The sequence below is a fragment of the Oppia nitens genome, unplaced genomic scaffold (assembly GCF_028296485.1).
Source record: "Oppia nitens isolate AA-2021 unplaced genomic scaffold, nextdenovo-longstitch-racon4-pilon3 scaffold1_pilon_pilon_pilon, whole genome shotgun sequence".
NCBI classification, from domain to species: domain Eukaryota; kingdom Metazoa; phylum Arthropoda; class Arachnida; order Sarcoptiformes; family Oppiidae; genus Oppia; species Oppia nitens.
The window spans coordinates 445,519-467,473 of NW_026533199.1; the positions used below are offsets into that span (position 1 = coordinate 445,519).

At 22.5% G+C, this 21,955-nt stretch overlaps 3 protein-coding genes across 3 annotated transcripts; all 3 read left to right on the forward strand.

Moving 5' to 3' along the window:
- Nucleotides 1-5,243: 5,243 nt before the first annotated feature.
- Nucleotides 5,244-6,817, forward strand: LOC128952586 (macrolide glycosyltransferase-like). Its single transcript, XM_054298002.1, has 2 exons — nt 5,244-5,862; nt 5,979-6,817. Exons 1-2 carry the CDS (start codon nt 5,322-5,324, stop codon nt 6,815-6,817), a joined length of 1,380 nt encoding a protein of 459 aa, XP_054153977.1. The 5' UTR covers nt 5,244-5,321.
- A 6,830-nt stretch (nt 6,818-13,647) lies between these two features.
- Nucleotides 13,648-15,536, forward strand: LOC128952589 (uncharacterized). The gene is made up of 4 exons (XM_054298006.1): nt 13,648-13,704; nt 14,006-14,065; nt 14,144-14,291; nt 15,462-15,536. The coding sequence occupies exons 1-4, from the start codon at nt 13,676-13,678 to the stop codon at nt 15,534-15,536; spliced, it is 312 nt and encodes a 103-aa protein (XP_054153981.1). The 5' UTR covers nt 13,648-13,675.
- A 1,851-nt stretch (nt 15,537-17,387) lies between these two features.
- Nucleotides 17,388-19,621, forward strand: LOC128952248 (translation initiation factor IF-2-like). The gene is made up of 4 exons (XM_054297606.1): nt 17,388-17,578; nt 17,756-18,184; nt 18,511-18,654; nt 19,313-19,621. Exons 1-4 carry the CDS (start codon nt 17,512-17,514, stop codon nt 19,561-19,563), a joined length of 891 nt encoding a protein of 296 aa, XP_054153581.1. The 5' UTR covers nt 17,388-17,511; the 3' UTR covers nt 19,564-19,621.
- The last annotated feature ends 2,334 nt before the right edge of the window (nt 19,622-21,955 follow it).

Here is a 21,955-nt window from a genome sequence, read left to right on the forward strand (position 1 = left end):
ATAATAATAATTGTATTATAAATAATAATATTTTTCAATTACATACAAAATGCAAACCCGATTGCAATTATTATACGTATAATATTTATCGTAAACTAATTGATTTGAAATCATATATTCATAAAACAGTAAAATTTTTTACAATTAAAATTAATAATTATCACTTTTTAAATGTAATACATTCACCAGCGATGTCGTCAATAGCTTATTGGTGTGAATTGGGAGGACTTATGAGTATATTTTGGGGATACAGTTGTTATTCATTAATAATATCAATAATGTTTTTATTAAAAAAGAAATTTAATAAAAAAATCTATAGATTATCAACAAAAATCAAATTTAATATTTATTTTATTAATAATATCAAAACTTATTATAATTATATTAAAAATTTAATATTTCTAATATGTTTTCTAATAATGTGTTGGCATATATTGTCGATAATTTTAATCTATAAATCATATCAAACAATAACACAAATAAAATTTCAACACAATATAAGATTACCAATAATTTCTATATCTATTTTACCTCCAAATAATTTTTTTATCCCATTATATAATGATGACATCGATAAAGATTTAAACCATATATATAGACATATAAATAGTTATGAAAAAACTATAAATATTAAAATTAGACAACTATTTAGACAAATGATCTATGAATGTCTAATTGATTGTCGTTTTTGGTTTACTGATGGATCATATATTGATTGCCAAGAAAGACAAATAACATTAAAAATTCAAATTAAAAAAAAATTGCCGACAAAATTATTATCACTCATTGTATTCAATGATAATTTTTTATTTAATTCAACTATTAAGTCGATTTTATTTAATAAAAAACATAAACTAAAAAATTTATTAATTAGATATAAATTAATAAATTCATTATTTATATTAAGCACTAAATTTGATGATTGGTTTTATAAAAATGAATTTAATATCAAAACAAATAGTTTAACAAATATTATGTATACGACTAAAGTCGTCAAACTGTTGTCGACACCTAATGATCAGTGTTTAGATGAATCAATTGATAATCAATTTGATCAGATATTTTATGAAAATAAAATTAGACAAAAAATTGATAATTGTATCGAAAATCAATATTTAATAACCAATAGTTGTTTTCCAATGACTTTACATGAAATAGATTTATCAACAAATTATGAGATAAGTAATTGTCAGAGCAATGAAAATATATTTGATTTATATAATAGTTTTCAAACAAAATGTATGAAACAATTTATGAAAAGATGTTTCCGAATATTACCGGATATGACCGCAACAACAGTCGGGTTGTCGTCAACGACGGGACTAAAATATACGGGAATTAATATAATACCGAAACACACATTAAAGCCACAAATCACTGAACAGTTATCAATGGATATCTATTCACTTATCTATGAAATGTGTGGTACTATTGGCTTATGGATTGGTTTATCTGTTGTAACAATCAGTGAAATACCTATTTATATAAAACGTTTACTCAATTGGACCAAAAATTTTAACGGCAATTAATTGCCAATAAATATTATTTACATTTTAAAAATTACTGATTATTTTAAGTTATATATATATATATATATACCATATGTATTGTACTAATTATGTAATATACCATATAATATAAATATTATTACTTTAGTTTATTGCAATATTTATATACTTTTTATTAATATATTTTAATCAATCATATTATTAATCACTGGTATTTGGTTATACAAGTTGTGTCTAATTTTTTAACACCAATTAATTAAGAATTCATATAAAAAAATCAAATATTTTACTTATATTAAACTATTATTTTGATTTAATTTTTTATTACATAACAAAATAAGTTAACAATAAATAAATAAAATAAATAATTTTTTTTATTGATAAAATATAACAAACAAAAAAAAACAAATAGACATTTTAACAGTTTAATAAAAACAATGAAATCAATTGATATCACTTTTTAAAAAAAATTTAAAAAGTATACTAAATTTTATCACATTATTACTTAAATAATAATTGATATATAATTTAAGTTTTTTTTTGAAATATATATATTTATAAATACTTGAAAAAATTTATATCTAGTTTTAGGTTTTTATCACTAAAAACAAACAAAAATTATCAATTATTATCAAACAGTAGTTAATAAATATAAGTTACATAATGTGTTAATTTAAACAATAAATACTCTATAACTGTATATTTATTTATTTTTTTTGTGTATATATTAAACCTTGAAATTTTATACACATAAAAATAAATACTAAATATTGTATTGAATTTTTTTATTAAAAAATCAATCTATATTTTAGCTATTTTATATACGAAATAAATCAATAGAAATATTAGTAACTGTCAGCTAATTAAATATAAAAAATAGTAATACTTTCAGTCAATCATATATTTTGATTTTTTAATAAAATAATCAGTTATATACTGTATATACCATATATTGAATATATATTATATATATATTATTACTTCAGTTTAGTGAAATATATTAATATATAGTTTTTATTATATATATATTAATCAATTATATTATTAAACACTGTTATTATCGTAGTTATTCAAGTTGTGTATAATTTTTATTTAATTATATATATATATATTTTTAAATTTCTAATAACTATCATTTGAATTGACTTATTGTTGTAGTTTTGGTACCAGTATTTCAAACACACATATCAACTGTTAGACTGTGTATAAAAAGTTTAAATCAACTGAAAAAAATGTATTTAATTAAAATAGAAAATTAAATATAATTTTTTTTTATTTAATATTACATAAAACAGTTGTTAATTACTGTTTTTTTTAATTAAAATAATAGTTAGTTAGAGAGAGAGAGAGAGAGAGAGAGAGAGAGAGAGATGTCGTCCAACAACAACAACACGATAGCTAACAGTGCTGTTTGGACCGACACCTGGTATACGGTGGGGAGGGGGCCATAAATCGGTGCCTGTCATGGTCTGGCCCGATATATATATATATATATATATGGGCTGCACTGTACAGGTGTTCATCAGTATCGGTGTTTAACATCAAGTGCTGTCAATATATGACATCCGTAGATGTGGTCAGAGGCGGGTGGGGAGGGCTATTAGTCCACTGTTTGATGCCGTCATATATGTTTGATGGATTATGTAAGCGATTGGGAAGTGTAGCCGGAGATCGGGCAAGTAGTCCCGTGGCCAGTGTCCGACCAGATATTATAGTATGCGATATCACACACATATCCGGTTGGCCGCCGGTATTGGGGGGTTAGCTCTGACAGACTGTAGGACTTAGTTGTCAGACCGGCTAAACTCTCGGCAAAAATTCCCGATAAATAGTTTAATTGTCTCTACGGGACCTCTAGTTAGTGACCACTAAATTGTTGTGATAGTGTCCACACACACACACACACAGGTTGGCCACTGATCGCCCGAACTGACCGATCGTATGAAACTAATTGGTGAACACGTGTTAGACGTGTTACGGTGTTTGATGGCCCAATAGTCGGGCCAATAATTATTGAACCAATTGAAACAATAATTTTTTTTTATTATTAATTAAAATTGAAAAAAATCATTAAATAATTTTTAATTAAAAATATGATAAAACATTGAGCATATATATAACAAAATAAATTAATAAAATAATTTTTATTTTTAAAATTTAATTGATAACATGCAAAAACATGATAAACATTTTGATACAGTTTAATAGTACATTATTGCACTTAATTGATCTAGCTAAATTAATGTAATTTTTTTTTAAAAAGTACACTTAATTTTATCACAATATTATCAAACAGTATTTATTATATAATTTAAAATATGACTTATCATAAATATTTTAATAAATTTAATATCTAGTATTAGTTTTATCACTAAAAATAAAAAAACAAACAAAAATTACCAAATATTAGTTTAAATATCAATTAAACATTTAAAAAAATTTTTTAATGTAAATTACAATTATATTACAATAAAAATGTTTAAAAAAATTTTTATATCATATATGATATACAATATATTTTTACTAATAAAAAAATTTGTAATAATATTTTATTCATAGATATGTTATTATTATTTTTTTTGTATCTATTATACTGTGAGTACAGGTATACAGTAATTACTATCTATTATTTTGTTACAACTATTGTGTTGCACACTTAGCCAACAAAATAATAATAATAATAATAATAATAATAATAATAATAATAAATTAGAGTAACTGAATAATATTGATATTTAGAGTGGAAAATAAATTATTTATTAAAAAAATAAAATTAACAATAAGTTAAAATATTTTTACAATAAATAACTAAAAATAAGTTAATTAAATTTAATTTTTTTTCTATTAAATACATTATTATTACAGTATTATTATTATTTTAGTTAACCAAGAGTATATTTTTGTGTGTTTGATCATCATATTACAAAAAAAAATAAAATAAAATTTTTATCAATATATATGTAGTAAAAAATAATTTTATAGATAAATATATATTTTAATCCAATATTATATTAAGCACTTAGTAGTCAAGTATGTGTGTCTAATCATATCGTATATACAAATAAATAAATAAATAATAAGTATTATTATCATTTAAATTGATTTATTATTATTAATATTAATTGATAACAATGACTGGGCGTTTAATAATAATAATAATAATAATCAGAGTAACGAAATAATAATAATAAATATTTATTTATTAATACAATGTATAATAATAGCTTATAAAAAATATACTAAACATTTAAAAAAATAATATTACAAAAATAACTAAGATATTTTTTCTATTAGTAATTTTTTAAATTAAAAAAAATCAAAATATATATTTTTTTAAGTAAAGGTATATTAATTAATTAAACAAATAATAATAATATAAAGTACAGGTAATATCATTTTTGTGTTTATTCACCTTGTTGAAAAAACAACACGTTTTTTAGTAATAGTATTGCTAGTAATCACTTGCAATACTTGTTTAAATTTAAATAGCTTTATGTGTACTAAAAAAATTTCCATCCCTCCCTCCCTCCCTTCCTTCCCCCTCCCCATCCCATGTTTTTTATTCATTGATTAAGTTTATATATATTTAAATACTACTGATAACAACAATATACATGTATATACTGTACAGTAGAGTAGAGTATATAAATAAAAGGTTTCAAATCAAACACAGAAAAAATTATTTAATTAAATTTTTTTTTAAAAAAAAGTTAATATAATTTTATTATTTTTGGTTTAATATTTCATTTAGAAACTAAAAAAGTTTTTTATTTTATTTTTTTAGTTTAATTAATAATCAGTTAATAGTTAGATATGTCGTCCAACAACAACAACAACACCAACAAAAAAAAGCTAACTTTCCTATTCGTTCCGTGTCAGGGTATGGGCCATATCATGGCCTGTCACGGACTGGCCGATATGTTACGCCATACGGGTGGCCATCGGACAGTGTTTGCATTGGATAGGAAATTCAAGGGTCGACTGGCCAAACATGGCCACGAAGAAGCTATTCTGCAGTCAATAGGACCGGAACAACATTCTTCTACAGAAGAAGATTTGATGGAAATGTTTTTCGCCGGATTAGGCGACAAATGTCTGAATATGGATCCGATGGATATACTCGAAACAATTGGTCCGATGTTTGGCCATATGTTTGACGATTATCAACGTCTGGAAGTAGACTATAGGGCAGTGTTGGACAGTGTCCGACCAGATCTGATAGTATGCGATACACATATCGGTTCGCCGGCTATTATGACCAGCGGTAGGCCATGGATTTTGTTGAACTCCGAGGGACCGCTAAAGTTGTATAATGAGTGCAATTCACCCGATCTATTGCCGCCACCGTGGTCAGGTAGGTTTTTTTTGTTGGTGATGATTGTGGGGGTGGGGGATAGGGTTGGGTGGGGTATGATATACCCGAATCAATAATAATAGTTTAGTTTTTTTTGTGGTTATCAACACAAATAGGTTACTCAGTTAACGACCAAAACAAAGACAAATGGCTTGAATTTCGCCGACAAATCAATCCGTCGTTTCCCGAACAGACTGAATCGGAATTTCACAAGAAAATTGACGACTGGTTTTATGGCCAAAGTGGCCAACATATTGCCGCCGATGGACTGAAGCCAAAGTGCCGGCTACTGAAGATTTATATGACACCCGACGAACTAGACTTTAAACATGTGCCGGGAGTTAAGCCGCTAGACTCGAGTTGGATGAGTGTCGACGGTTTTGTACGGACCACCGCTGATGAAACAGTAGAACTGCCCGACTGGCTGGTGGCCAGACCGGGAAAGTTAATACTACTTTCGCTGGGATCGTTGGTCAGCGGCAATCCCGGTCTAATGCGTTTCATAACCGAAACACTCGGCAACTCACCGAATAAGTTTGTGGTCACTACGGGTAGACAACACGACAAGTATACGTTGCCGGCAAATATGTGGGGACAACCGTTTCTACCGCAGACAGCAATCCTGCCACTAGTCGACTGTGTGGTCACTCACGGCGGTAACAATTCGACTACCGAAGCATTTTATTTCGGTAAACCCGTTCTATTGATACCCATGTTTGCCGACCAGTTTGATAATGCACAGCGTGTTGTCGATACGGGACTCGGCTATAGATTGAATCGACCAGTCAGTGCCCAATCATTGTTAGATAGTGTCCACCAGTTGGCCACCGATACCGTACTCAGTGGTCGTATGAAACAAATTGGTGAACGAATTCGCCAGAGTTTTGATGGAAAAAGTCGGGCAATTGTTGAACGCATTGAACAGATTGTTGCCGATTATGAATTGAAAAAATAATTTTAGGTTTTTTTTAGTTAAAAAATAAATCACTTTTTTTTGTATTATTATCATTAAAAAAAATATTTTTTTATTATATTATACTTTTTTATAGATTATTTTTTTCATAAGTAGTTTTTTATATTAGTTAATACAGTATTAGTTATATTCAATAAGTTATATTAATCACTAAATATATAAATTTATAAATAATAAAAATAATTAAGCAATTTTTAATTTACTTTTATTAAATATAATAATTTTTTTTTTAGTAATAAGTATTAATAATAATACTGTAATATATATATATATATTTTTGAATATACAGTAAAAATAGTATATTTAGTTTTTATGTGTGTATATAAAAAATATTTGTTATTATTATGTAAGCCATGTTTTTAGTATTATATATATATATATATATATATATATATTTAACCTTGGGAAATTTTTTTAATTATTATTACTATTAGAATAATTGATATAAAAATTCATATATTAAGTAATGATTATTAAACTAAACGATAATAAAAATAAATGATGTCTAATAATATTTATTCAACAACACAAAAAAACTAATACATAAATTTATAATTTCATATTATGTATTAGTTTTTTTCAATATTGAATTATAATATATAACCATATTTAGTGCTACAATTGTGGAAAATCTGGACACATATCCCGTGAATGTCGTTTAAATACTAAATCATTTTATCCGTCAAATAATAACAGATACTCTAATAATATGAACAATGACTATAGACAAAATAATTATGGAAATCAAACTTATAATAAAAATGATTTTTTATTGAAAAATCATTCAAATTATCGACAAAACAAAGAATTTCAAGATTTTCGGTTCAATCCTCTCAACAACTATCAGCAAAATTACCTGAATTATCAAATAAGATAAGTGTCGATAAAAAACTAAAAATATATTTTAGCAATTGTAGAAGTGTGTGCAATAAATTAGAATTATTAAAAGCTAAAATTATAGAATTAAATTTAGATATTTTTATTTTAAATGAAACCTGGTTATATCCAGAAATTACAAATAATCTCATAAGTAATGATTTTTTAATATACCGTAAAGATAGAGACCCTGACACTAGAGGTGGAGGAGTTCTTATAGCAATAAACAATAATATAAAATGTATTGAAAGAGATTTGTTTAATGATTTTGAATGTATATCAGTAGAGTTGATATTATCTAAAACTAAATTATTATTAATAACAGTATATTTACCTCCAAATTATAATGAAAATATAATCTATAATTTATTTTTGAAAAATTTAGTAAAACTTGAGACAAGTAAATATAATTCTATTTATTTAATTGGAGATTTAAATATCAATTATAAATATTTAAATATTTCTAAGTTTGTAACAAAAATAAATAATTTATTTAAAAGTTTAGGTTTTAATCAATACATAACTGAATCTACTTATATAGCGAATAATAATATTATTGATTTACTATTTTGTAATACAAATAATTTCAATAATTTAGAAATTGTTGAAAATTTATCTAAAAAATGTGATCATAAAGCAATATATTTTGAAATACGAATTAAATATAATATTAATAGAAATACAATTAATTATAAAATTATTAGAGATTTTTCTAATAATAATTTAGAATTATTTAATAATAAGTTACAACAAATTAATTGGGAAATAATCTGTTTTAATGAAATTGATATAAATTTAATTTATGATACTATTGTTAAAAATTATGAAACATTATTTAATGAAGTATTTCCAATAAAATTATTTATAGTGAAAAAACAAATGTATCCAAAAAATATTAGAAAATTAATTTTTAAAAAAAGAAAATTATCTAAAAAATTGAAATATAATGATAACTTAATGTGTTTATATGAAACAGTGTCCAGTTATAAACATTTAGGTTTAATTTATGATGATAAATTATTGTTTAATGATCATTGTAATGATATTGTATTTAAATCTTTTTCTAAATTTAAATTTTTAAAATTTGTATGTAAAAAATGTGATTATATAACTATGTTAAAACTATATAAAACTTATATATTACCTATAATAGAGTATTCATCTAAATATTGGGTTTTAAATAAAACACAATCAGATAATATTGAAAATATACAAAAAAGTATTACTAAATATATTTGTTATAAATGCCAAAAAACACACTTAAATTATGAACAGAGACTTAAATTTTTAGATTTAAAAACATTACATAAACGAAGAGAATTTAATGCATTAAAACTAATACAAAAAATTAAAACAAAATGTAAAACTATACCAAATCATTGGTTTAATTATTTTGAATTTTATGAAACATCTCGAAAGGGTTTATATATTAGAAAACATGATAAACGAATAGAAATGTTTGATAATTTTTATTTTAATTATTGTATAAATTTATATAATTCGCTTAATATTGATATGAGAAATTGTAATGATTATAAAAAATTTATTAACAATTTGTAACTTTATCATAAATACAACTCTGTTATGTATTTATTGCAATTTTGCTAAATAAAGATTATTATTATTATTATTATTATTATTAATATTTATATAATTTTTGTTAGTTAATTGAAAGTATTTATTTAAAAATAAAATAAATTAAAATTACATTTATGTTTAAAATATATAATTAAATTAATAAAATTTTTATCTTGTTTGATTATGAAAATATGTTTTGCTAAATACAAATATTATAAATATTTATTTTGATAAAATAAAATATATTTGTAGCATTTAGATTTAGATTGATAACTATTTAGAACAATTAGCAATAATATGTATAATAATAATAATAATGATGTTTTTTAAATATAAATATATTAAACTACAAAAACAATTAATTAAAAATATGTGTATTTTTTATTTAAAGTATTATTATATTTATTAAAATTATATCTGAATTGTTTAGCTCCATAGATTAGTCCCAGATACTTACTTATAATAAAAAATAATAATTACTTATTTTTAAAAAATTTGTTATGTAAATTATAATTATATAATACAACAATTATAGTATTTACTTATTTTATTAATATTATATATATATATATATATATATATATATTTATATACTAGTATATATAATTATAAATATTTTATATTAACACAGAAATTGCTAGTATTTATCTGCAATAATAATAAAAATCATAATAACAAGTTTTGATTGATAACAATTTTGTAATATGTTTTGTAATTTGTAATTATTAAATTTATTATTAATTTTTATTGGTGCTTAATAAATAAATACAATATGTACTAGAATTATACAGTTTAATGTTAGTTGAAAAAATTATTGATAAAAATATAAATATAATCCCATTACCCATTAAACTACTTTGTTATGTTATAAACAGTATATACATTCACAATAATAAGTAATATATTAAGTTTGATAAAAAAATTATTATATTTTAGTCAAACGTTTATCAACAATTATACAACATTACATTATAATAATTACAAAATAACAATTTTTTTTGCTGTATTTATTACTTATTTCTTTTTTTGTTGGAAATATAATTTTATATAAATAATAAATTTTATGCAGCAATTGATAAAAATAAAAAAATTTTATGAAGTAATTGATAAAAATATTTATTATTTTATCAAAATAATTTAGTAACTAAAATAGTTTGATTAAATATGATTTATATATATATTATAATATTTAATACTACTTATGTTTTTATGTTATTTAATAAATTTTTGTCATAGTTATTGTCAAAAATTTTTATTATTTTAGTTATTTATTTTTTGTATGTATTTAACATTTATAAGTAATTTAGCAATAGTTGCCTAACCTGTTTTTAAACAATTATTTTTTTATGAAACTATTTATTAAAAGAAAAATATTATAACTTAATCAGTATTTTAGTGTTTGTGATCATTTATAATAAAATATTAATTCTATTTTTTAAGAAAATGTTAAAAAAATGTTTAACTTTTTGAATATATATTTTAATAATAATATTTACTCTATAATATAAGTGATATTGTTTATAATATATAGAAAATTAAAATTAAAATTAAATTAATGTTAATAATAATATAATAATTCTACAACTTTTTTTTAATAAAAAAATGTGTTTATTATTATTTTATATTAATTTAAAATACTATTCATTATATTGACTAAAATGTCGTCTGAAATACAAGTTTTGAATTCATTTAAATTATGTAATCAATTATCAGATGAAGTGAAAGATAATATTAGATTATTTCATTCAAATGGCAAAAGTGTTTGGTTTGTTGGATATGATAAAAAGGTCTATACATTGGGTGATAACACGAGTGGTATACTTGGTTTGGGTCACAACAACAACAACAACAATACAGTCAATGAACCACAAATTATACCTGAATTGTTTGATAAAAATATTGAAAAATTTATTATAGGATTTGATTTTGCATTATGTATAACAAATGATCAACATATATATAGCTGGGGTTTAAATGATTACAAACAATTGGGTAGACATACCAGTGATACGTATAGCAAACCAGCAATCATTACATACCTCAGAGATAAATATATTATTGATATCACCAGTGGTTGGGATCATTCACTGGCCCTCACCAGTGATGGCACTGTCTATGGTTGGGGTGATAACATATACGGTCAGTGCGGTTGCAAACGACAAACTGAATATATTGAAAGTCCTGTTTGTGTTATATTTCCAGAAAATATTATAATTAAATCAATTTATTGTTACACTGACTGTTCATTTGCCATAACTAGTGATGGATTCGTATACAGTTGGGGTAATAATAGTAAGAGTCAATTGGGACATAAATATGATGCAGAATCCAATTATTATAGCGAACCAGAATTGATAACGTATTTAAAAAATGTTAAAATAATATCATTTAATAATGAAAATTTTTTAACATATTTTCTAACAATGGATGGCAATGTCTATCAATGCGGAACATTTAAAACCAAATTATTATATAAATTATGGACACCAACACTAATAGATAATCTTATTATTATTAATGTTGATAATATCTATATGCAATATATTGAAAAATATGGCAATTATTATAAATTTGCTTGTTATTCAACTAATGATGTTTACATGAAAATTAATAAATTAGATGATTTAGATTATAAAAATTTAATCGATATATATGCCGATTCTGAGAATCAAATTAAACTATCGATAGATGTAGAATATTATCGACAAAATTCTAGCAATTATATAGCTGTAAAACTAATGGAAAATTTTCAAGATATTTATGTCTATATATCAATAGTTGAAAATAAAATAGAGCTAATTCATTGTAATAGTAAAAAATTTATATTTACAACTGACGATGACATAAACAAACAAGATTATGATTATGCAATGAAACGTAAAAAATATGACAAAACAAGCATGGGTATATATCAACTAGATGATATAAATAGATTTTTAAATGAGAAAAATATTAAAAAAATTGATTCTACTAATGAATATATATTATTTTTAACATGTGATAATCATATATATAGTTGGAAATATTATAATAATAATAATAAAAAACCAGCTATGGTTACAGGTCTGAACGATAAATGTATTATTGATATCACCAGTGGTTGGGATCATTCACTGGCCCTCAGCAGTGATGGCACTGTCTATGGATGGGGTCATAACACGTATGGACAGTGCGGTTGCGGACAAAAAGTTGAATATATTAATCCAAAACGTATTAAATTTCAAAACAGTATTAAAATTAAATCAATTTATTGTTACACTAACTGTTCATTTGCCATAACAATGGATAGTGACGTATACAGTTGGGGTGACAATCAATACAATCAATTGGGACATAAAATTAATGAAAATCTATTATTTATTAGAGAACCTAAAAAAATTTTGGATTTGAATGATATTAAATGTATTTCATATTATTATCAATATTATACAAATAATACTTTTATTAATCAAACATATTTTCTAACAAATAATGGAAATTTATATCAAAGAGGAAATATGAATAATAATAATAATGATAATCTAATTAATAATAGTTGTAATTTTATTGTCGATGAAATACTTAGTAATTATATTAGACTAACTAATAATGAATTTTATGAAATACAATATATACCAAACATAAAATTCAATAAATTAATACCTGTCTATTATAATAATGAAATTGAATTAATTGCTAATGAATTTCATAAAACTATTAATACAATTAATATGGAATTGTATAAAAAAAATTTTAATTATATAAATGAGAAACCTAAAAAAATAGAAAACTTTCAAACAATTGAATTAATGGGAAAATTTGGTAATTTTGTTAAAGTTTTAGACAAAAATTGTGATAAATTTTATGCTATTAAAGTTATCAAATTAAATGGTATATTATTAATACATTATTTTACTATTATTCTAGTGAATAACTATTAATTATTTTGTTTTTTTTAAAACAGATTATTTTACAGATTATGGTGTAAATGATTACAATGAAAAAGTTAAACAACTGTTTAAACTTCGGTCAAAATATGTTGTCAACTGTTTGGACGCGTGGTTTGAGTTCAACAAACTATTCATTCAAATGGAGTTTTGTTCACAAAGTCTTAATGATATTATTAAACAATTGACAAAAGTATTTAAACGAAAATCAAATAAAGTAATGGATTTTAATGATTATTATATTTCAAGTCATATATTGTTAGAGATGTGCGAATGCGTTGAATATTTGCGTATAAATAATTTGCATAACATTTATCGTAATTTAAATGCTAAAAATATATTTTTAACTTATAAACCCGATGATAATTATAAAAGTTTTGTAAAACTAAACATTTCAAATTTGACAATTGATAAACAAAATAATCATAATAATTGTATCTATACTATACGAAAAATAATAATGGATCTGTTTTCATTTGAAAATGAGAAGTAAGTATAAATTTATAAAATATTTAAAATCTTTAATATTGTATATTCATTAAATTTTTTGATAATTTAAATTCTAGTGTTAAAATGATAAATATATAGTCTATTTTCTCTCTCTCTCTCTCTCTCTCTCTCTCTCTCACTTTCTTTGATAGTTAAATGTAATATATAATTTAGTTACAAAAACTATATAATATTATGATAAATACATATAATAGTAGTATAATTTGTAATAGTAAAAATAATAAAAATATTTATATTAAAATTTAAATATTAAACAAAATTAAATACATTTATTTTCTAGACGTATGTATTGCGAGAATCTAAACAATGATCATTTCCAACAAAATGATGATCAATTAAAGTATTAATTTTCAAATAAAGTGTATTATTTAGTAAAAAATTTATTTTAATATATTTATTTTTTTATTATTGTTTTCAGTAACTGTTTATTAGAATATAATGGCATTAATGGTAATAAATTGAGAAATTATTTCCTAAATCTTCTACAATTGGCTGGAAATATGAAACGAGTGGAAAATAATTATGAATTGATAGCAGAAATCATGAATGAAATAATTGATCAGCCAGTTAAATTTATTAATTATAATTTAATTACCTTGCATAATTTCAAACAATTCAATAAATTAGATAATAAGCAAAAGTTCCAGATAGTTTTTTTTTGTTTAGTCTATTTTATATTTATTATATAAATTATATGCAAAACCAATTAAATCAATTAATGAGACAACTAAATTAACTATATGATCAACAACATGATCGACAACAATTACAACAACAACAACAACAACATAGACTACAACAACATATAGTATTACAACAACAACAACAACAAAATAGACAAGAATTAAATGATTTATTAAATATTGATGAAATATTATATTCATAAAAACTTTCAACAGATAAATTAGATTTGGTTTCAACAAAAATTAATAAACTTATAGATAATTTAGAACTATATCGACATGAATTAAAACATTTACAACAACAACAACAACAACAACAACAACAACCTTACTATGATTATAGTAATATAATTGACAATATAATCAAACAAATTGATAAATTAATCTATAATAATGATTACGATTGTTCTTATATTAATTAAGTTAAAATTTCCAGAATTTATTTATTGTTCATTGTTGATTTTAGTGTTTAGATAAATTTAATATTAATTTTAATTAATCTAATTTAAAATTGATCTAAATTTACTAAATTTATTTTTCTATTAGATATTAGTAATTATATAAAATATAATATTATATAGTAAATAATTATAAACATTATGCTATTATTATGTATTTATATGTTAATTTGGTGGCAATATTCAAAACAATAAAATTATTATTTCAAAAAATAAATTTTTTATAAAAAAAAACTTATTAAAATATTTTTTACAACAAAAATAATAATAGCTCTAACAAATCGACTAATAAAAGCATTTTATTTCATGTAAACCGTTATTGTAATTATAATTAAAATTTTTTTTATTGATTTATTACAATAGATTATTTATCTATCATAGATTGTCACTAATGTTATCATGGATAGATTATTTTTTTTAAAAATAAGTCTATAGTAATTTATAATTATAACATTAAAAATAAATTAGAAAAACGTACAAAAAATATTATAAAATTTTATTAATATTAATAGTACCAGGTATAATAATTTATAATAATAAATACATGAATATGATAAACAAGTCAATTGTACTACGTTATATTTTATTTTTTCAGGGAAATGGTTTATCAAGCAATTGTAGATATGTTAATCTATCGATTTGTGAACAAATATCGAGACCAGGTTTATGATTAGTAAACGGATAGAAATCGATACCTTTTAGACAATTCTGATAGAATTCATTGCAATAATTTTCATTACAATATTCACTAATACATGGCTTTCTATTAGTGATGCAAATATATTTTACTAATACTAAAATGTTACAACAAATAAAAAAAATCATAAATAATTTTTTTGTTCAAATTTTAAAAAAATTGTATACACTACATATATATATATATATACTTAATTTAATATATATACTATATAATTTAATATACTAGTATTTAATAATTATATATATATATAAATATATATATATATATACTGTATCACTTACCTTGATCATTTTGTTTGATAGCATTTTTATATTGTTTTTCCATTTGTATATCTTTTTTCCTAATTTGTCTTGGATCTTTAAATTGTTGGCCAGGTATACGTCCGGCAATACATTTAGCACAATCGCCAGGCTTACCACTACCAGTACCACTACTACCAGGTTTACCATCACCACCACTACCAGGTTTACCATCACCACCACTACCAGGTTTACCATCACCACCACTACCAGGTTTACCATCACCACCACTACCAGGTTTACCATCACCACCACTACCAGGTTTACCATCACCACCACTACCAGGTTTACCATCACCACCACTACCAGGTTTACCATCACCACCACTACCAGGTTTACCATCACCACCACTACCAGGTTTACCATCACCACTACCACTACTACCAGGTTTATCACTATCAGCACCTAATTTGAATGTAATTTTTTTAAGCAATTAAATGCATTCAAACAACATATCAATAGTATTTTACTATTATTTTTTTGTTAAATTAATATATTATTTATATAAACAATATATATACACTGTTATCACTATTATTATAAATGTATATATTTAAAAAAATTAAAATTAACAATAATTGGGTATAGATTTTTTAGATGTTTTTATTTTTAAAATAATTTTGTTTTTAAATTTATCAGCATTAATCATATCACCTAATTTCTAATGTAATTTAAGCAATTAAACATTTCAATAATATTTATTTTTTTTGGACAATTTATATATTATTTACTATTTTTTTAAAAAACATATATTTACAAAATACTAAGTAGAAATCTTAAATTTTATTTATTAAAAAATATTAATTAAAAATCTTCTAACAAAGTTTAACAATTTTTTAAAAAAATAATTACCTGATACAATCATTACGATTATTGCTAACAATATAATATAGCGTAACATTATAGGCAAAAAATAAATTATTATTATTTTATACTGTATATATATAATACTAATTTTTAAAATAATTAAAATGGTAAAAATATTGTTAAAACACCAAGCTCTTTATATATAATTTTATTGTTTATATTAATTTAGTTAGACTACTATAATATATTATATATATATATATTTGTTATATAAATATTTTTCCAACAATAATAAATTAAATAAATTATTTATTAAGTTAATAAACTATTTTTTTAACATTTTATTGTTTTAATATTTATGTCTAGTAATTAATTTGTTGTCGACATTTACTATTTATACAAAAAAATGTTTTTACTAAAATACATTAATCTCAACAATTTAATAATAATAATAATAATAATAAATTGTTTTAATAAATAAAGAAAATAAAAAAGTTTATTAGCATTTTATTTTATTAACTATTTTTTTTATAAAAAAAATTGTTAAATAACTATAACTACTATAAATAAAATGTTCTTTAAAATTTATTGAAAAACCATAAGGTGTTAAAAATAATTAAACGCAATTTAAATTTTTATAAAAAAAATAATTAAGCATACTAAAAAAATAAATTAATAAATAAGAAAATTTATGACTTCATTTTTTAAAAAAACATTAAATGTTATTAAAAATATTATATTATCACTACATTATTATTAAAAATTGTTTACTAAAAATTTAGTTTTTTTTTATAAAAACATTAAAACAATATATAATAAAACACACAAAAATCAAACAAATGAAGTTAACTATAATATGTTGTTCATTAATGTTTATTATTTTGTCGATTTTATTATTTGATGCTGGTTAGTTAATATTTTATAAAACTAATTATTATAAAAATTATATTTAAATAGATAAAAATAGATTACAGTAGATAATTATAAAATTTAAAACAAAAATAGAATAAAATCAATTAAAACTATTAATATTTTAATTATTAATTAATGTTCAATTCAAATAATAACATCGTTTTGTCTTAGATGGACAAAAACCGGGGTCACCAGGAGGCAAACCAGGGACACCAGGGGGTAAACCGGCAACCCCTGGCGGTAAACCGGGTACACCAGGGGGTAAACCGGCGACACCAGGCGGTAAACCGGGTACACCAGGGGGTAAACCGGCGACACCAGGCGGTAAACCGGGTACACCAGGGGGTAAACCGGCGACACCAGGCGGTAAACCGGGTACACCAGGAGGCAAACCAGGAGCACCAGGAGGTAAACCGGGAACACCAGGCGGTAAACCAGGGACATCAGGAGGCAAACCAGGAGCACCAGGAGGTAAACCAGGAGCACCAGGAGGTAAACCAGGAGCACCAGGAGGCAAACCAGGAGCACCAGGAGGCAAACCAGGAGCACCAGGAGGCAGACCAGGAGGCAAACCAGGAGGAAGACCAGGAGGCAAACCCGGTAAAACAAATAATAACCTGTTACATATAATAGCTCATGTAGCTAGATGGTAGGGGTGGGAATCGTACACTCAAACAGAGAAAATTGTGAGTTCGAATCTCACTTGTGGTAGTGATGATTTTTGTGCGGCATAAAACAAAAATAGTATCACTAATACGATAACACTAAATAGACTAATGTATATATATATATATATAGATAGATAGATAACGAGTCTAACACGTTTGTGCAAAAGTAAACAAGTAGTTAACTGAATATATGTGATGAAAATTATGTGATATAATAAATTTTTAAAAAATAATTATATTAATTATTTTATAAACCAGGTGGCAAACCCGGTGGAAAACCTGGAGGAAAACCTGGTGGTAAACCAGGTGGTCAACCTGGCGGTGGTAATGTACCACCGAAAAATAATTTTGTTGAAAATATTTATAGATTTGCAATAACCAGACGTCATCGCTACTATAAACGTAAGTTATACTACAGAGTATATACCAGGCGTTATCACTTACAAGTGATTTCTGATTACTTTTTATTTAAAAAAATGCACTGTCAAAGCTGTCAAAGTTTATTATAATATATTTTATCTAGCTCAAATAGACTGTTACATATTTAATTGTAATTATTATATTAAAAAATGGTTATTTAATTTTTTTGTGTATTATAAACTCTAGATCAGGTGGTTGATTAGGATAGTGATTTTTATTTTCATTGTTTTATTAAAATATATTAATAATCTAGCTCAAATAGACTGTTACATATTTAATTGTAATTAAGTAGTATATTTAATTTAAAATTATTATATTAAAAAAATGGTTATTTAATTTTTTTTTGTGTATTATAAACTCTAGATCAGTTGGTTGATCAGGATAGTGATTATTTTTCCATTGTTTTATTAAAATATATTAATAATCTAGCTCAAATACACTGTTACACTATTTTTTTTATTACACTTATTTAGATTAAGCATTTATTTTTTTTGTATTATAATATAATAGTATATAAAATTAGTTATTAAATTTGTGTATTATAATTTTTTGTTTTTGTTTTTTATCTTGGTCAGTAATTATGTTTTTTTTTTAATTAATATACTTTTAAATTTATCTTTTGATAACTATATATATATAGTACTCGTATGGAGAATCTGTTTCAATATTGGTCGCCGATGTTTTCGTGTTTGGTGTAATCAACCGTATTGTCAATCATTTTACTGGCAATGTATGAGAGGTCAGGGTTCGTATCCGTTTATAAATCCCCAACAAAACAATAAGTGTGGTAAAGGCGGTGGTGGGGGTCGGGGACGGGGTCGGGGTGGAGGTGGTAGACGTCGTGGCGGATGGCGTCGTGGGGGTGGAAGACGTGTTAGGGTTTGGGGCTAAAATTAATTCCAACAACCAAATCAATATAATAAATTATTTTATTAGTTATCAAAATATTGATTTTTTTAAAATAAAATAAATTCATAAAAATTATGTTGGACTTTGTATTAAATAAACTTTTTTTTTATTGGTATTAATTATATATATATATATAATTAAATATAATTATAATTAATGAAATAAAATTACAAAAATATTTATTTTTTTTTCAAAAATAGACTATTAAAATTTTATTTGAATTTTCTTATAATTTATTTTTTGTAAAATTCATTTTAATAGATTAGATTGTAACCAATAATATTTTTTTTTATTATTAAATTTTTATACTTTAAAAAAATTATTATTTTGTTTATAGTATTTTCTATATTAACAAATATTCAGCAACCACCACCACCATCATTATCTCCATCACCATTTTGACCTTTAAATAATAATAATAATATTTTTTTAAAAATTAACCTTTATCTTATATTAGATAATTAGAATATTTATATAGATTTTAGTTTTTTTTTAAATAATTTTAACTAATAAAATAATTATTTAAAAAAAAAATTACCTGATACAACCATTACGATCATAGCAAACAATACAATATAGCGTAACATTATTTATGAGACAACTTGTTATTATTAATTTTTAGTTAATAAAAAATATATTTTAAATTTTTGTTAAAATATAGAAATTGATACAAAAATATTGTTAAAACACCAAGCTCTTTATATACTTTATTAATTTTAGTTATATATTGTAATACAATAAATTATTGATTAAGTTAATAAACTAATTATTTTTTCTATAATGAAAATATTTATGTGTAGTAATTTTAGATTTACATTTACTATGTAATCAAAAAAAAATAATTAATTAAAATACAATGATCTCAAAAATATAATAATAATAAATTAATAGAAATTTAAAAGTCTATTAGCCTTTTTATTATAATATTAAAAAAATTTAAAAAAGTGCTTATCATATACTAAAAGTTGCTAAATAACTACAAAAATTTTTTTAAGTGATTTATATTTATATTTATGTCAATAAACTCAAAAAATATTTTGTAACAATAGATTATAAAATAATTCATAAATAAAAAATTTATATATTTATTAAAAAAATAATATTTTCATGGATAAGGTTTATCAAGCAATTCTAGATATTTTCTTCGATCTAATTTTGAACAAATATCGAGACCAGGTTTATGATTAGTAAACGGATAGAAATCGGAACCTTTTAGACATTTCTGATAGAATTCATTGCAATAATTTTCATTACAATAATCACTAATACATGGCTTTCTATTCGAGAGAGAAATATGTTTTAAAAAACCTAAATTTATAATTTAAAAAAATATACAAAAAATTAATTATTTTTATTATTATAATCTAAAAACAATTATATATTCCGTATAAACTTTATTTATAATATTAAATATATATATATATATAGGTATATATTTATATAACAAGTTACCTTGATCATTATGTTTGATAGCATTTTTATATTGATTATCCATATGTATATCTTTTTTCCTAATTTGTCTTGGATCTTTAAACTGTAGACCTTGAATACGACCGGCAATACATTTAGCACAATCACTATTACTATTATTACCCGGTTTGCTACCACTATTACCCGGTGGTCCACTAATATAACCCGGTGGTCCACCACTATTACCCGGTCTGATACCACTATTACCCCGGGGTAGGGGTAGAGGAGGTGGTTGTAGACGTCGTGAAGGTGGAAGACGTTTTAGATTTAGGGGCTAAAATTAAGCCCAATTAATAAATGCCAACAACACTAACAACAAGCAATATTAGATAATAATTATTTTATTTAATTATCATATTGATTAAATATGTTAACCCAATTTTTTTTAATAAAAAAAATAAATTCATAAAAATTATGTTAGACATTGTATTAAATAAATTTTTTTATTGAAATTAATTATATATATAAAAAATAAAATTACAAAAATATATATTTTTTTAAATATTATATTTTTAATTTCATTATAATTTATTTTATTTTTTTAAATAAATTACATTCTAAGCCATAATAATTTTATAATATTTATTTTTTTTTTACTTTTTTCTTTTTTTTAATAATTTATATTTTCTATATTAAACTTTGTAAACAATTTTCACTAAGACATTATCTCTCAGGTGCTAAATCATCATCTCCAACATCATCACCATCTTGACCTTGAAATAATAATAATAATTTATTTAAAAAAAAAAAATTAAGCTATATCTTATTAATAGATAATTAGAATATTTATATAGATTTTATTTATTTTTTTAAAAATAATTTTAATTATAATAAAATAATTATTTTTTTTATAAAAATATATTACCTAATACAAACATTACGATAATAGCAAACAATACAATAT

Excerpts from the sequence above, each read along its gene's own strand:
- LOC128952586 (XM_054298002.1), top strand. The coding sequence starts at position 5,322 with ATGTCGTCCAACAACAACAACAACACCAACAAAAAAAAGCTAACTTTC. Across the intron at positions 5,863-5,978 it reads ATTGCCGCCACCGTGGTCAG|GTTACTCAGTTAACGACCAA; the intron begins GTAGGTTTTTTT and ends CAACACAAATAG.
- LOC128952589 (XM_054298006.1), top strand. The coding sequence starts at position 13,676 with ATGGATCTGTTTTCATTTGAAAATGAGAA. Across the intron at positions 13,705-14,005 it reads TTTTCATTTGAAAATGAGAA|ACGTATGTATTGCGAGAATC; the intron begins GTAAGTATAAAT and ends TTTATTTTCTAG. Across the intron at positions 14,066-14,143 it reads CAAAATGATGATCAATTAAA|TAACTGTTTATTAGAATATA; the intron begins GTATTAATTTTC and ends TATTGTTTTCAG.
- LOC128952248 (XM_054297606.1), top strand. The coding sequence starts at position 17,512 with ATGAAGTTAACTATAATATGTTGTTCATTAATGTTTATTATTTTGTCG. Across the intron at positions 17,579-17,755 it reads GATTTTATTATTTGATGCTG|ATGGACAAAAACCGGGGTCA; the intron begins GTTAGTTAATAT and ends GTTTTGTCTTAG. Across the intron at positions 18,655-19,312 it reads ACGTCATCGCTACTATAAAC|TACTCGTATGGAGAATCTGT; the intron begins GTAAGTTATACT and ends ATATATATATAG.